Source organism: Panthera uncia, chromosome D2 (genome assembly GCF_023721935.1).
Source record: "Panthera uncia isolate 11264 chromosome D2, Puncia_PCG_1.0, whole genome shotgun sequence".
Lineage (NCBI taxonomy): Eukaryota > Metazoa > Chordata > Mammalia > Carnivora > Felidae > Panthera > Panthera uncia.
The window spans coordinates 68477716-68494168 of NC_064818.1; the positions used below are offsets into that span (position 1 = coordinate 68477716).

Sequence of the window (16453 nt, forward strand, 5' to 3'; positions counted from 1 at the left end):
AAAAATTTTGCCTTTCTCTCATGAACAAAGGAATAGTTACACCTGTTACAATTTCCTTATTCCAGGGGTTAGAACTAAAATAACTCATTTTCTTTTTTTTTTTTTAAGCTATTTCAAAAAGCTCCATAAATGTTATTTCATGAACATCTTAACAAAAGTGAAAATACATTTTGTGTGTGTGTGTACATTATGTTCTGACCTATTTTTAATACACAGCTCTGAAGTATTCCATTGCTAGGTGTCCAAATGTTAGTAAATGGAATGAATCTTAGTATAGGAGTAAACCGGACAAGTAAGGGCCCCAAATCAGAGTGAGGTCATATCTTGTGTCTCTTAACCTCTGCCTCAGAACTAACACTAGAACATCCTTTTTGAATGCACTCCCACTGTTGCACTTAATCCTCACAGCCCGTAAATTTCCAACATATATCAGTATTATAGGGGCTTACAATTAATACAGAATAGACCTTAACACAAGTAAGAACTCTTAGAACTCTCCATTCATTGCTCTACTCACTGGAAAGGAATGGAAGACAATCTTCAAAACATAAGGTGTGAATGATCAGACAGTTGCATGCTTTCCTACTTTTGTTTCTTTTATGATAGTTCTCCAGTTCCCAGGACATGTGAATTACTCTATACAGCTGTTCACATGCACACGTGTGCGCGCACACACACACATACACACACACACAAAATAAAAGCACTGTAAATTCCACTTAAAAGATCTTCTAGGGCGAAGTTTACTATGACTCCACTCTAATTCCTCCAAGTTAAACTCAAGTAAAATGGGATTCCAGTTTATAATCATTGCACTACCTTTTCTAGTTCATGCTAAAAAGACATCTCATGAATACTTACCTTAAAGTTAATTTGCATCATTGGGAGAAGGTGAACCAGTGAATTGCACATATCTGTAGTGATGAGGGAATTAAGTTCTGGGATGTTGAGGCACTGTAAGGTTTTATATTTTTCTTGGGACATGCCCACTTTTGAACCTAAAACGTCAGCGATGGCTATAGGCAAAGGAAAAGGTTGAAAATAGTAAAATCACAGCTTATAAAAAAAAATTAAGTTACAACTTAATCAAAATTTAAAATAAGAATCCCCCCCCCAAAAAAATTGAAAACGTTCACACTTTTAATATTTCAAAAACACTGAGTACTTTTGTTGGTTAACTATATGAAGTAAGAACTGTGAGAAATCCAAAGAACTTATTTTTAAGACCTAGTATTTAAAAATCACAAAAGATGTATAGACAGGGGTAGAGGAAAAGAAGGAACCAAAGTGGGAGGAGTTAAAACTCTGGCTTTATCACTTCATATCTTAATGTTTGCCATGATGCGACCATAATTAGGAAGAAATGCCAAGTATTTTGTAAAATAGTCTAATGCCATCTGGACAAGCTACAATTACATATCCAGAAATCATTTATGTACAAAAATTAAAACTGTTCTCTAAAGTAATTAATTGATGGTTATCCTCAAAGAAGGCAGAGACACAATTACGCATTAGTAAATTTTCCAAGTTCACTGAAATACTAACGCAGCAACGGACATTTGCTCTGTAAACACTGTATTGATGCATAGGCAATGGCACACACACTTCCCAAGCATTTCCATTAAGTTAAGCCTTTCAAAGTTTAAAGGAATCCAACTCTATCAATTTTTCTTCAAAGGTAATACTGCACCATTTCAGGAAAGAAGTACCAAGTGCAAGCATCCAGACTGAAAGGGCTTTATGCAAAAGAGAATCTGATCTTTATAATATATTAATGTAAATTAGATACAGCCACCACCCACCTAGGAAGACTTTCTCTTTTCCAATAGAATAAGTGCCACAGACAACAAGAACACGTGGGTTTAGAGTTACTGCCTCAAAGGCAGTGTTGATGGCAAACTGGATAACCTCTTGCTGCGACGGGAAGGAGTATTCTGGGCTGCAGTATCTGTAATATGTTCAAAATGGTACTTATTAAATGAGCAACAAGAAAGCCATAGCATTAGGCTGGATGTTGTTCTAGAAAACAAGCTTTAGCAAGTGTACGTACAGCAACAGTATGATTTAACACCACTCTGGTTATGGACTGCCTACGGTTAAAATATTTGTGACAGGCCAGGGGTAATTTATGATGGAATTCTGCATCTTCAATGTATCTTTTTCATATTTCTTTCATCACCCTCATATAAAGAAACTGCCCCTTTTTCTTAAAGGACTGTTCTAGCTGGCCAGCTATTTTAGCTGTGAATTACAAACCTCAGCAGCTTTTTTGTTTTAACCCCAATCACTATCAAAGAAAATACTAGTGGCAGGGATTACTTCTGAACTAAAGAATTCTGATTTCGTTTAAAAATTAAAATGATGTGGGGCGCCTGGGTGGCTCAGCCAGTTAAGCGTCCGACTTCAGCTCAGGTCATGATCTCGAGGTTTGGGAGTTCGAGCCCTGCGTCGGGCTCTGTGCTGACAGCTCAGAGCCTGGAGCTTGCTTCGGACTCTGTGTTTCTCCCTCTCTCCGCCCCTCCCATGCTCATGCTCTGTTTCTCTGTCTCTCAATAATAAATAAACATTAGAAAAAAAATATTTTTAAATAAATAAAAAAGTGATGAAATCAAATTTGAATGTACTGAAGTGGCGTTAAATCAAACAGTGAATATTCACATGGTTATCTGCTCTTCTGAGGAGGTACAGAAATATGTACAATATTACAGGAATACTACAGATTCAGTTGGGGTCTACCTCAATACGATAACACCAAATATAAAATTAACCCTAAGACTACTAGCTACCTGTCTCCACTTGGGATGAAAATCATGAAAATGAAAATCAATCATTTTTTTTTACTTAAAAAATGTCACAGAGTAAAAATATCAAAGAAACATATTTTCCCCATTTTCAAAATTGTTTTTGCTGCTCAGCCATAATAATAGAGAAGACACTTAGGTCTTTCCTCTGATAAAAAACCCACAAAGAAATTCAGAATTCTATGTTGAGCGAAACTAAGTAACAAAAAAAAGGTGTTTTGGGTTTTTTTTTTACTTATTATTTTCTTAATTTACCTAGTATTTAAAGTACATATTAAAAAATGGAAAAATTAGCTATGGTGTTAGAAAACGGGATGTGGAAAGGCCATTTTTTTATTAAAATATGCCATCCAAACTCACTTCTTAAAACAGGTTGAAATAGTTGATATAATTAAATTCTAACAAAATGATGAGGTATTTTAACATATAATAAAAAATGGCTGGTGCCATTATGTTTATATAACATTTAGGAATTCAAAGTTGTCACTTAAAAATTACATTTGGAGAAACAAACTAAGAATTTTGAATATTCTGAAGCAGAATCGCATTTTGGCTTCTGTTTCTTCTCCACAATTACACTTAATAGTTACACAAGTACTTTGAAAAAATAACTTAAAAGGGTGTTTCCTAAAGTTTGCCCCCCCCCCCCCCGGTTTTCCTTCCTCGTTTCAGTAACAGGATTCTCACAGAAACCGTATTTTCAAAAGGAAATTACAAAAAAGAAAAACTGAGTCGTAGCTGGTTAGGACTATGTCCTCTCAAATTTGTTCTTAAGCAAGTACGTAGTTTTTCAAACAGCATTTCTCTAATAGTCTTAAGATGGTAATTGGTAATCAGCCATCATTTTGATTACCTAAGCACCTGTGCACATTATTCATGATCTACGGGGCAAGTATTGTCAGCGGGAAAAGGAAGCATACAAACAAAGCCTCTCTTACGTCGTATCTAAGTAAAGCGTGTGGACTTTCTGGCCTGCGAGAAGAGAACGTTCCATGGTGGGATGGGCTCGGAAGTCTCCGGTGTGTAACAGGACTTTACCATTAGGAAGATAGAACAGGATCATGACAGCACCTGGACAGCTGAACACAAAGGAATATTCTTAACACTGGCAAGGAAGCCAAAGGAACTTATTCAGTTTCAGTAGGTGAAGACACAGCACTGCATACAGAGGAAATGGAGCATTTTTACTTTAGAAAGTTTATTTACATCATAAAAAAAAAAAAAATCCAGGCGCAGGAAAGGATTGTTCAAACTCCACACTTCCCCACCTAAAACGTGTCTTTAGGACTAGTCCTTGGCTGGCCCTTGAGAGAGGAGTTCTGAGCCCTTGGAATCTTCTGCCCTGTAAGAGTGCTTTGTGCGCCTGACGCCTGGGGCCACGTGTTACTAGCTTGACGTGAGAGTTTATGCTAATGGTGTTATCTATGGTGAATATCTGGTTTTGCTCTCTGGGCCTGGAGTCTGAGTAGCTGAGGCAAGTCACGTGGGTGCTGCATGTGCACACGACTGACGTCCCTGCTGGACCCAAGGCTCCATGAGCTTCCCAGCTTGGCCAGGCTTTGCATGTGTGGTGACACATGGCTGCTGGGAGAACTAAGTGCATCCGTGCCACTCATTAGAAGGGTACCTGGAAACCCGGGCCTGGTTTCTCCTGGACTTTGCCCCCATTTGCCTTTTCCCTTTGCTGATTTTAATCTGAATCCTTTCGCTGTCACCATGAGTACGACAACTTTTCTGAGTCCCCTGGGTCTTCCTAGGGAACCACTGGGCCTCACGGTAGACTTGGGGACTCTCTACCATATTGGGGCTTGGAAATTACTGCCAAAACACAGGAAACTTTAATTTTGCATTTTAGGAAAAAATATGACATAATTACTTTGGTAATTAAAAATTACCCCTTAGCTTCCTGCCCCCAAACTTCAGATGAATGACTGAAGTGGGAAAGAAATAATACCAACATTACCAATAATAATGATACCAAGACTGGGGAAGAAATAATACCAATAATACCAATATACACAACATCTTTCAGAAAATAGAGGAGGAGGGAATATTTCATGAGGCCAGCATTACCCTAATGTCAAAACCAGACAAAAGCATTATTAAAGAAACCAAAAAACTACAGACCAACATCCATTATGAAAACCAGATACAGAAGTCTTTAACAAAATATCTGGCATATCAAATCCAGCAATATATATTTTTAAAAGGATAATCCATGAAGATTAAGTGGGGTTTATCCCAGCAATGCAAGGCTGGTTTAACATTCAGAAAACCCATCATGATTATTTACCCTGTTAACATCATAAAGGAGAAAAGTTATATGATATTCTCAGTAGGTGAAGGAACATGTGACAAAATTCAATATCCATTCATGATTACAAACTCTGTAGACCAGGAAGAGAGGGCATCTTCCTCAACCTAATAAAAGGCATTTATGAAAAACCCATTGCCAACATCAAGCTTAAGGAGAAAGGCTGAAAGCTTTCTTCTTAGGGTCAGGACCAAGGCAGTATCTCTGCTCTCACCACTGAGAGGTTGAGCCAGGACCAAAAACAAGAGGGGAAAAAAAGCACTCTGAATGGAAAGAAGTAAAACAAAATTGTCTATACTTATAGATGACATGATCATACACGTAGAAGATTTCTAAGAAATCTATAAAAAACCTACTACAACTAATGTGCAAGTTTAGCAAGGTCTCAGGATATAAGGTCAATAAACAAAAATCAGTTGTCCATCAAGAGGTGAATAAAGATATTGTAGTGTGCCCATACAACTGATACTATTCAGCAGTAACAAGGAACAAACCACTGATATACACATCAGCTTGGATGAATCTCAAAAACATGGACAGAAGCTGGATGCAAAAGAGTAGACACTATGTGATTTCATTTAGCTGAATCCCTAGGATTCAGGAAATGAACCACAAACCTAATCCATGGTGATAGGAAACAGATCAATGGTTCCCTGGGCCAGAGTCAGCGCGGGATTGACTGGGAAGGAGCATCAGGAAACCTTTTGGGGCGGGGAAAATTTCCGATATAATTTTTACTGTGGTGGGAATTACATGGGTGTGCATTTTTGTCAAAATTCAGCAGACACTTAAAATGGGTCTATTTTATTTATGTAAATTATGCCTAATAAAGTTGGCTTAAAAAATATCAGAACTTGAGTTGTCATAATTGGTGATTAAAAAAAGAAACAGAAGTTAGCAGACAGAAAGTTAAAGGGAACCTGAAGACAGACAGAGCATGGGTCTGGATTTCTGGAGACCTAGTCTTAATTTTAATTCTCTACACATCTGTGATCTCTAAGGTACACAAGGCTAAAATTGTATGAAAAGTAGGAAGAAGTGCAGTTGAGAATTACACTTTGGCAATATGATACTGACAGTGCTTTACATTTAAAAAGAAAAAAAAAAGAGGGAAAACAGGAAACCATTTTCAAGAAAAAAAAATTCCAAGTCTTTAGTATTAAAAGCTTGAAGAATTTCTTAAAAGGAAACAAAAATCCTCTGGTAATCTGAATGGAGTACAATCTGTTAACTTATATAAACGATATTAAAGAAAATGGCAAAAACTAAAAAAAATAAAGAAAATGGCAGGGGCGCCTCGGTGGCTCAGTTGGCTAGGTGTCTGACTTTGGCTCAGGTCGTGATCTCGCGGTTTGTGAGTTCGAGCCCCGCATCGGGCTTGCTACTGATAGCTCGGAGCCTGGAGCCTGCTTCCGATTCTGCATTTCCCTCTCTCTGCCCCTCCCATGCTCATGCTGTCTCTGTGTCTCTCAATAACAAACAAAATTATTTTTTTTTAATTTAACAAGAAAAAAGAAAATGGCAAAAGGTTATGTCTTCAAAACAGCAACACGTTAAAATGTGTTTTTTTTTTAAATAAGAGGGATGTCGTATGTTAAACATAGTAATTTAAACTGCATCAAAATGGGTTAGATAATATTTAAAGGATCCCATTATATTTAATCTCTGATTCTGTAATCGGGCACGTTATTTTTTTTTTTTTCAAAAGGAGAAACACATTTTACTCAAATTTTTAAAAATAGGAATAATGGTTTCAATAAGAGAGTTCTTAAATAGATATACTTATTTTTGTTAATCTTTTAAAAAATAGGCTAGCCTTAATATAACTTTAATACTTACTGGTTGGCATCGAGCAAAATGACTTTTACACCATTTACTATACATTCAGTGTCCATTGGTAGTGGATGGACATATTGCTTTTGCATGTGAAGTTTGCTCTTCAACAAATTGCCGGTTATCTGCGAAACAGAACGCACTTGTTGCTGACACAGCGACACACTGAGTCTCCTACTTCAGATCTAGTTTAGAGCCAAGCATCTTAGTCTACCTGTTCTCCCACTGATATTCATGGAAATCCTCTCGAATACCAGAAAAAAAAACTTCCTAAAATGACTGTCGCAATTCTGCTTAAACACTGTCGCTGGCTGTCCCTATCTATGCAAAGTCCCCCATCTCCAGATAACAACCAAAACCCCGCATGAGCCGGCCCCTGCTCATTTCTGCGGGTTTATCTTCTGTTATTCCCTACCTCATGGTTAGCCATTCTGAATTATCCGAAGTGCCTGGGATGGGTCGACTTCTAAGGTGTGTGTGCGCTTATACAAACTCTACTCTCTACCTAGAATGTCCTCTTCTCTCTCTTCCACCTGGTTCTGGAATCGGACAGACCTGTGTTCAAATTCTGGCTCTGCCATTATTAGCTCTCTGACTTGGGGCACGTTATTTAACCCCTTTCCCAGCCTCAGTTGCCTCATTAATAAAAAGAGGTTAGGGGTACACGGGTGGCTCAGTTGGTTGAGTGTCCGACTTTGGCTCAGGACATGACCTCACAGTTCCTAAGTTTGAGCTCCATGTCGGGCTCACTGCTGTCAGCACAGAGCCTGCTTCAGGTCCTCTGTCCCTCTCTCTCTCTGCCCCACCCACACTCACGTTCTCTCGTTCTAAAATAAATTTTAAAAAAACTTAAAAAAAAAAAGAGGTGAATTCAAGAATTCAAGAATGCTTGAGGATTAAATCAAATTCTAGCCAAATCCCTTAGTAGTAGGCATTAGAATACTCATTTCTTTTCTATTTTTTTTAGAGAGAGAGAGAAAGAGAATACACAAGCAGTAGAAGGAGAGAGAATCTTAAACAGTCTCCATGCCCTGCGCGAAGCCTGACACCGGGCTCGATCTCACAACCCTGAGATCATGATTTGAACTGAAATCAGGAGTCCGATGCTTAGCCGACTGAGCCACCCAGGCACCCTTAAAATAGTCACCTTTTAATAATTAATTCAAGGTATCTCTTTCACCAGGAAACTTTCTCTGACCTTGGCCTAGGACAGTGTAAAGCACTTTCTCCTACTTGCTGGCATTCTGCTCAGTTTTCTAGCACAATACCAACCCCATCACCACGCACTTGGAAAAGTATCACCTGAAGGCCGTGAGTGCCTTGAAGTTAGGTATTTTTGCCTTGAATGTCTTTTAAGGTACTCAATAGATGTTTACTGGATGAAACTTAGGTGTTTTAGTGCACCATGAAGTGCATGAAGTAGTTTACTGTTTCCATATAATAAAGGATTAAAAAAAAGATCCTAGGGGCGCCTGGGTGGCTCAGTCGGTTGAGCGTCCGACTTCAGCTCGGGTCATGATTTCACAGTCTGTGAGTTCGAGCCCCGCGTCGGGCTCCGTGCTGACCGCTCAGAGCCTGGAGCCTGTTTCAGATTCTGTGTCTCCCTCTCTCTCTGCCCCTCCCCGACTCATGCTCTGTCTCTGTCTCAGAAATAAACAAACGTAAAAAAAATTTTTTTTAAATCTTATTGTAACTGTTGACAATAGCTCATTTAATTTTAGAATCTTAATGTGGAATCTATTTTCTCATAGCTTTTCTAGTAGGATGACAGATCTTACAACGTTAGTTACTCTTTTTCAACCACACTGCTTAGAAATTCGCTGCATTCCATACATTTAGAGTTTCGAATACTGAAACTTACCTCACTACAATAAACTGGAAATGTGAAGTTTTTAGACAATCCAGCGTAATGATCAGAATGAAAATGTGTGAGAAAATAGGCTGTGCAACCTTCCACCAGTCCGTACTGGAAGGCATCAACTGTAAAGCCAGTCCCTGTCACGGAAAGAGCACACAGCTGCTTGAGTGATAGGTAACGGGGTGGAAGATGCTCAGTTCGAACGTAAACAGATCCTACCGTCTACGCATCTCGATTCCAACTGAGCTTTATACCCTAAAACCTTATTCCACATAAATTCAGCAAAATCGGATACTAGAAATGAAAAGAAGTCTTGTGAGTGTCTAGTAAATATCCCACTATTGGCTTTGCTTTTTCAATGAATAACTGTACCAAAAGAAATTAAAATGCTAAGCTACAAACCAATTATTTCTTTGTTTTCCTGACTTAAATCCTTCGCTTCTACAAAACAGCAAAAGGAAAATGCTATATTTCTTCTTATTTTATTCTATTTTGGCAGTGCACACCGGGGGCAGACATGGTTGAAGGCCCAAGTAATCTTACAAATTACAGCGGCTGAGGGTCTCCAAAGGGTCACAGTACAATAACAGATGAACAGCATATGCAGTATTCGAATTTCACGGTGCGGGATGGGAGGAAGTAAGAAAATAAATTCTGGGGTGCCTGCTGGCTCCGTCAGCAGAGCATGCAACTCTTGATCTCGAGGTTGTGAGTTCAAGCCCCACAATGGGTGTAGAGATTACTTAAAATCTTTTTTAAAAAATGCCCCAAAAAGGCTATCTAGAGGAGTTGTAAGAAAACAAAATGGTTGAGGTGTTCTGAAAAATGTTCATGAAAGAAGTAGCCAAGGGTGTGGATTGTGATGAGACAGTAAACAGGCGTACGTCACAATCCCACTGAGGCTTATCCACACACAGCATACCAGTCTCTGGCTCACTTAAAATACAGAAAACTCATCACAGGAATCATTAACAACAAAACTGGAGCTCTGATGTACATAAATGCTATTCCCTACATAAACATTTTGGATTCTAGATCGGGAATATCAAGGCACTTTAAAACGTCTTTCTGAAACCGGGTATATTTTGGCAGCTTTATATTCTCTTCAGAAGAAGAGTTACTGGTTTCTTCAATAATAAAATTCATTTTACTATGCATTTTTGTAATTCACTTATGAAGGCACTGGGAATTATAAAATATGAAAAGGCTGAGAAACTAAGTTATGGTGTGCATTAAAACTATTTGACATTTATTATGACTTATGCAATTTGTTAGTTTTCCTTCTTTGAAGCTATTTAGCACTCAGTATTTCTCTTAAGGGCATAGGGACTGTTTTTATTATAACTACTTACAGAGAGCCTTTCCTCCTTCCCTATTAAGCTGACCTTTACTCAACTGTGTCAAATCTGTAATATCTACCTACTAGTATAGGATCTTGTACACAGAACATATTTAATAAAAGTTTGCTGCATTGAATAGGGCAAAAACATTCAAATAGGCCAAAAAAAAAAAATCTGTTACAGGTCAATGAATTATAAAAAACAAAGGAAATACATATAAAAATTGTTTTATACAAACACAGACACACAACATGGGGAATGAACATGAAATTTTAAGTTGATTCTTTGTAGGTATATTAAACATTGGCATTTCAACTTACCAGGTATTTTCTTATAGAATGGGCATGTCTTTTTTCTTAATTGTCCTGCATTAGATGACTCTGGGATTTTTGTGTTCCCTCTCTGCAGCCTGCCACAAGCTGATTTTACGAAGACTTTGTCTTTCCTTAAATTGAGGGTTTCGGATTCTGTCCTATCGATAAGGCGATGTGACCTCTTCTGATGTGCTCCTGCCTGTAGTGAATCTGACTTTCTCAGTCGCTTTCTTTGATGCTGTGACCTCTCACTGGAAAATTCCACAGAGGGCTGAGTCTCACTTAAATTCTTTGTATCAAATTCTAAATCACTTAATGATGTTTCTGCTTTCCTCTTGCGCTGCCGGGACCTCTTTTCCTTAGGACTTACAGCTGGATTGAAGTTCAGCCCTTCTACTGCACTTCCCTCCAGCAATTTCTCTTCTTTTCTTTTGGGTGGCAGACCAAAATAAACACCTATATCCGTTTGTTTCATTACCTTGGAAGAAGACTGTGTCGCAGGACAGCTTGGACCAGATGGCGGTATTTTTAGAGACTCGGCCGCAGCAGACGCGCTAGATTTCTCTGTATTTGGAATTGTAACTTTACTGCCTTGTATACCACCTAATGCCTTTCCGCAGACACATGTGGAGTTAGTACTGTTCTTAGCACTGAAGTTCCTATTTGATGCTTTCCTAATTTTACTTTGGGTTGGCTGGAAAGAAAGAGCCCCTTCTCCCTGGCTTCCAAAAGCTTTTGGCATTTCACGATTAAGTGATGGAAGGGAAATCTGATTGCCAACAGCTGATTCTTCAAGTACCTGTTTCTGTTTATTTGCCCGACATCCTGCCTTGCCGGGTTTTGCTGTAACAGCTTGATAACTAGAAGGAAGCCCCTCTGCGAATGCCGACGGAAGCGGCACGAAATCATCACCAGTATGCGCCCCATCATCACATGAAGTAATGCTCTTATTCTGGAAAAGAGGCTGAGACGAACCGGTTAGCGTGTTGTGTTTATACAATACTTCGTCGTGTTGATCCTGAGTTACGAAGCCGTGCACGTGGGGGCCGCGCTCCTGCTGGTCCCTCAGGGAGGAGCCACGGAGTTGGTGAAACAAAGAAGAGCTGGTGTCCTCTTCTTCCAGGCTGCCGTCTTTAGAGCTTTCTGTAAACAGCAGTTCCTGCTGTGAATCACCTAGCTTTTCATCTATCTCGTCAGTCTCTTCATCACTTTGAAGTGGAGAGTAAGAGATTTCGTAGCTGCTAAAGTCATTTTCTGGCAGTGGCGAGAGTGCGCGTTCTGAGTTGTTTTGGCTGTCTAATTCTTCAGCAAGAGGCAAACCAACTCCTACTGGTTTGTCATTATTAACACATCCTGCAAGTCGTGGGGTGGATTGGGATGTTTGGAGATTTGTCAAAGAAGATATCTTGGTATTGGTTTGAGCAGGAGACTGAGATTTCTTTAGACACGGTGTCACCGATGAGGGCGCAGGTGAAACGGTTTTTAAGTTTTCCGTCTGTTTCTGATGCAGGGACCATCTTTCCTCAAGGCTACAGAGGAAGCTTGGATTAGTCTCACCGAAACGACCCCCTGGCCCATGTGGTGAGCTGCCGAGAGGCTGGTTGCTGGCTCTGCTCTGAGCCAGCAGGAGGTGAGTGTATCTCTTGAAATGAGAAGGAATTGTTGAGGTACACACAAGACCATCAGGACACTCTGAAAATTTTAACAAAGAAAAGTAAGAGAGGATCAAAACACAGACAGAGTCAACACGTCAGTGAAAAGTCATCAGTCCGACTTTGAAGCCTTAGGACCATGGCTCTCTTTATACAATCAAAAGACCCAGCATAAAATAACAATAATCCAGTATGGTTTTGCAAGGTGCTCGTTATGAGTTTTAAATCAAATACTTCTTAAAGTTTCTCTGCAGAGAATCTGTTTCCAAAAAAATTTTTAAGACTAATACCTTCCCCCCTTCCCCAAGTAACTCTCATAAATACGAGCTCCTTCAAAATGCAGTTCATGCTTCCATGAGGTATTTACAGGTGCTCACTAGTCCAGATTTGCTCAGGCAATAAAGAGTGAAAAAGACTAGTGTGTCTGTCAGAGAACTAAAGTTCTACCCCAATTTTTATCTTACCAAGCAGTATGGATTTGTGACGATTAAAGTACCCAATTAGGGTCCTTTTTTTTTTTTTAATATTCACACTGCATAGGATAACAGTAATAGTCTAATTAGTAATAGCTGTTCATACACTGAATATTTTAGAGTCTAAGATTTGAAATTCCATTTGATAAACTGGTTAATAATAAGGTTTTAATAATAATCTGCAAACTACTCCCCATCACACTATTATAATTGAGAACCATTCCGTAAACCATCTTGGCAAATCCCCTTGTACGTTAATTTCCAGGTTTATAAAAAAATAAAAATAAAAAAAGTGACCCCTCTTCCTCTCCAAAAAGATGTTACATTAAACTAGAAGACCTCACTGCTTAATTTAAAACCACCTCATCAAAGTATTTGTTATGGAACCAAATTCAATTCAAGAAGAGTCTGTCTGAGATTCTATTCCTAAGGTTAGGCAATGAAAAACCTAAAGAAAAACCTTTCAGGTGGTTTCATCCTAAGACATTTCACCCTGAGGTGCTCCCCCCCGGGAGTCCAACTTCCATTTCTGATTTTCGAGCCACTTAAGAGCAAAAATACTAGCATTTGATGAGGCTTTCATTTTATAAAAAAAGCTAACGCCAATTTTTTTAAAGTTCTTTTGCATCTTCGTGCAGTACTTTAAAATAACTAGAGGTTAATAATAAAAATGTCTTCTGAATCATACATAACATATAAGCCATACTGAGTATTTTTATTTTGCTGAATTTTAATTCTTTGAGATTTAGAAATCTATATATGGTATATATGATATCTCTGAAATACACAAATCATAACAACCCATTCTTCATATACTCCAAGTAGGACTTCCTACGTTAAACATGACATTATAGATCTTAAAAGATAATAAAAGCATAGCATTACTTCATTTATCATTTGGCACATTTTAAATTAGAATCTTAAAAACCCAAGATTCCTTCCCAGTTCTTCTTTCTGTACAGTACCACGACAAATCCAACACAATCACATTTAGAAGACTTGACTATAGGGGCACCTGGATGGCTCAGTCGGATGAGCATCCCGACTCTTGATTTCGGCTCAGGTCATGCTCTCATAGCTCGTGAGTTCAAGCCCCATGTGGGCTCTGCACTGACAGCCTGCTTGGGATTCTCTCCCTCTCCCTTTCTCTCTGCCTCTCCTCTGCTTGTGTGTGCGCTCTCTCAAAATAAATATATTGAAAGAAAAAAAAAAAAAGACTTGACTATATGCATGATTCTTTAAATTTGTTTCACAAAAGAGAACAAAATGGGCAGTTTAACATTCAAGAGTGCTGCTCTATAGGTGTGCCTGGGCATGCGACTCTGATCTTGGGGTCGTGAATTCAAGCCCCACCGTGGGGCATAGAGATTACTTAAAATAAGTAAAACTCTAAAAAGAATGCTCATCTATAAGATGTCAGTACCACCTACCTTTTGGGGTCATTGTGAGAGTCAAGTAAGTAAACAGAATTAAAGCACCGAGCACAGTACGTGCTCAATTAACACTTACAAAAAAAAAAAAATAAATAAATAATGGAGATATTTAGGAACCTTCATCAAATAATAAAATGCATTTCGACTGTTTTCAAGTTTGCAACATTCTCTACAATCATACCATTGACCATTATCCTTTTACCCTTCTTAAGAAGGGTTTCTTTGTTTGCCTCTAGGGTTAAGTCATTTATACTTTGATACTTTAGCGCCTCCCCTCCCTTTCAGTTTCCTGCTTGCCTTGCTTGTTCCACTGGACTGATTCCTCTGCCTAATGCAGATCTTTTAGGCTATTTAAAAACTACTACCTTTTTTGCAGTCTTACCTGTTTCAGAGACCGGTGGCGAATCCAAACACTCGAAAACATGCCATCGAGGTGTCTGACCTAGCAATGAGGAAAAAGGCATCTGGCAGTTTGGACAGTATCCATCATAAACTGGACGTATCTTTGGAGATACGTGTTTGTTTTTGCGAGTCCTACAGTGCTTTCCTGGAGTGGCCTCCTGATCTTGGGACTGCTGAAAACCATCCTCACAACTAGAATTCTGACTAGAAGCTACAGAAGTCTGACTCTCTGTTTCTCCAAGGCAAATTTCGGGGTCCTTTGTCTTTTCTTTAGCTTCTACCGTTCTTTTTTTATTTCTGTTTCGTTTTGACTGGTATTTTCCATCTGTTGCTTTTTCAACAGATTTTGGAGTATTCTCAGAGCAATTATTTGTATGTACCGGCTTTGGTTTTCTTTTAGATTTGTATTCCCAGATGTCTTCTTCCAAAAAAGCATCCTCTAACATGGCAAAATGATTTTTAAGAAAATTGGGAATCTATTTGTTACAAAATTTTTAAATGGAAAGATTTTGCTGCCAAAAAAAACCCAAAAAAACCAAAAAACCCAAACCCACTAACTCGATGGGAACCTAAAGCTTTGGTAATGGATGTATTGGCAAACGACAAACCTTATACCTGAGAACACATGCTCTTCCATTTATACCACAATAAAATTAGGAGAACCTACCACAGGGGTAGCGTTTGAGAAGTTTACCATTGTGGCTGCTATTTCATTCAAGTGACTTGGCGTTTCCAAGGACTTGATACATAAAAATAAGAATCAGCAATACTTTGAAAATTAAACACTAATGGGAAGTATACGTTCAACAGCTTAATCTCAGGGTGAGCTTTGTAAAATTGTTATAAAGCTCCTGTCTGTTCCCTTTCCACTGGACAATTGTCCAAATAATTCACAAATGGAACACAGTCCCTGGGCAACAGGCTTAGCAGGTTTTCCAAACATTAAATGGCTACCTCGGCTTGCGAGTACCACCCTAATCACATCATAATCAAAGAGGTGTGTGATTCAGGGGGTAAAAATTGCCCTTATCTGTGACTCTTGGATATTCTGCCACATCAGCTTCCTGGGTCAGTCCAGTATCTTCCTCCAGCAGCAACGGACACACACTGCACAGTGAACAAACAAAATTCAAATATGTGAAATTGTGCTTGCACTGAGGCCACCCACACTCCTAACTCCAGACCGCAGAAGTGGTCTGCCCTAGGGGTGGCCAGCTTTCTCTCCCTCCACCAGCCTCAAAACCCACGTTCATCGGCCTGATGCCTCCCACCTGCTCTACCTTCTCTTTGAACTTAGGAGGCTGCAAGGCCAGTGAGTGGGGCCTATCACCTCCCAGGCAGGGAGAGGGTGAGCTGCTAGCACAGCCGGCTCTATAAAAGCCATCAGAGCCCTCCGCTTCTGAAGTCGGAAGCCCGGCCCACCCGGATCCTCGCCGCAGCCCACCTGCCACCCGCACACCCTCGTGGAGCAGCTCCAGCTGCGTCCGCTCCGCTAGGCGCCCCCCTCCCGCCCCTCGCTCCGCTCCGCTGACAATCTGTTCACGCTCGCACTTTCAGCACAGCAGGGCGACAAAATACTGTATTTGTGTATAAGCCAAAGCCATTGCCAGTCACTCCCAACTTTAAGAAAATCTCTCCCGTGAGGACATCCTTCCCACCCCCACCCCCCCACCCCGTTACCTCTCGTGTCTTGGCGGGAACAGCGTCCCTTTGCCACTGCTGTGTCGAATCGGCTGACCCCGGTCTAAGGGCGGGACTTCTAAAAAGTTTGGGTCCTTTTAAGTCCTGCGGATTTCTTTTATCTTATTTTTGTTCTAACCCCCTCTAATTTCCAAAGTGAAGTGTGTGTGTGCGTGGCGGGGGGAGGGAATGGTTCTCTTAGAGCTTCTGGAACGCTGACCCGCAGGCTTTCTCCATGCTGAATCTGGCGCTCCGAATGTCCAGGCTCAGCTGTGCCGAGGGGCTCTGGAAGGGGCGGGGTGGCTTGGGCCGGTGGCTAAATTACGGGCCCGCGAATTGCAGCACTTTGTACC

General features: G+C 39.9%; 1 protein-coding gene across 1 annotated transcript in view; it reads right to left on the reverse strand.

Annotated features, from left to right (window-relative positions):
* DCLRE1A (DNA cross-link repair 1A) overlaps nucleotides 1-16427 on the reverse strand; it is a 23857-nt gene extending 7430 nt beyond the window's left edge. Inside the window, exons 1-8 of the mRNA XM_049645809.1 lie at nucleotides 16101-16427; nucleotides 14401-15527; nucleotides 10467-12152; nucleotides 8810-8943; nucleotides 6955-7073; nucleotides 3740-3880; nucleotides 1803-1948; nucleotides 862-1016 (exon numbers count right to left, since the gene is read on the reverse strand). Of these exons, the coding sequence (XP_049501766.1) occupies nucleotides 862-1016; nucleotides 1803-1948; nucleotides 3740-3880; nucleotides 6955-7073; nucleotides 8810-8943; nucleotides 10467-12152; nucleotides 14401-14866 (2847 nt within the window). The 5' untranslated portion in view covers nucleotides 14867-15527; nucleotides 16101-16427. The remainder of the gene's footprint in view (nucleotides 1-861; nucleotides 1017-1802; nucleotides 1949-3739; nucleotides 3881-6954; nucleotides 7074-8809; nucleotides 8944-10466; nucleotides 12153-14400; nucleotides 15528-16100) is intronic.
* Nucleotides 16428-16453: the final 26 nt, after the last annotated feature.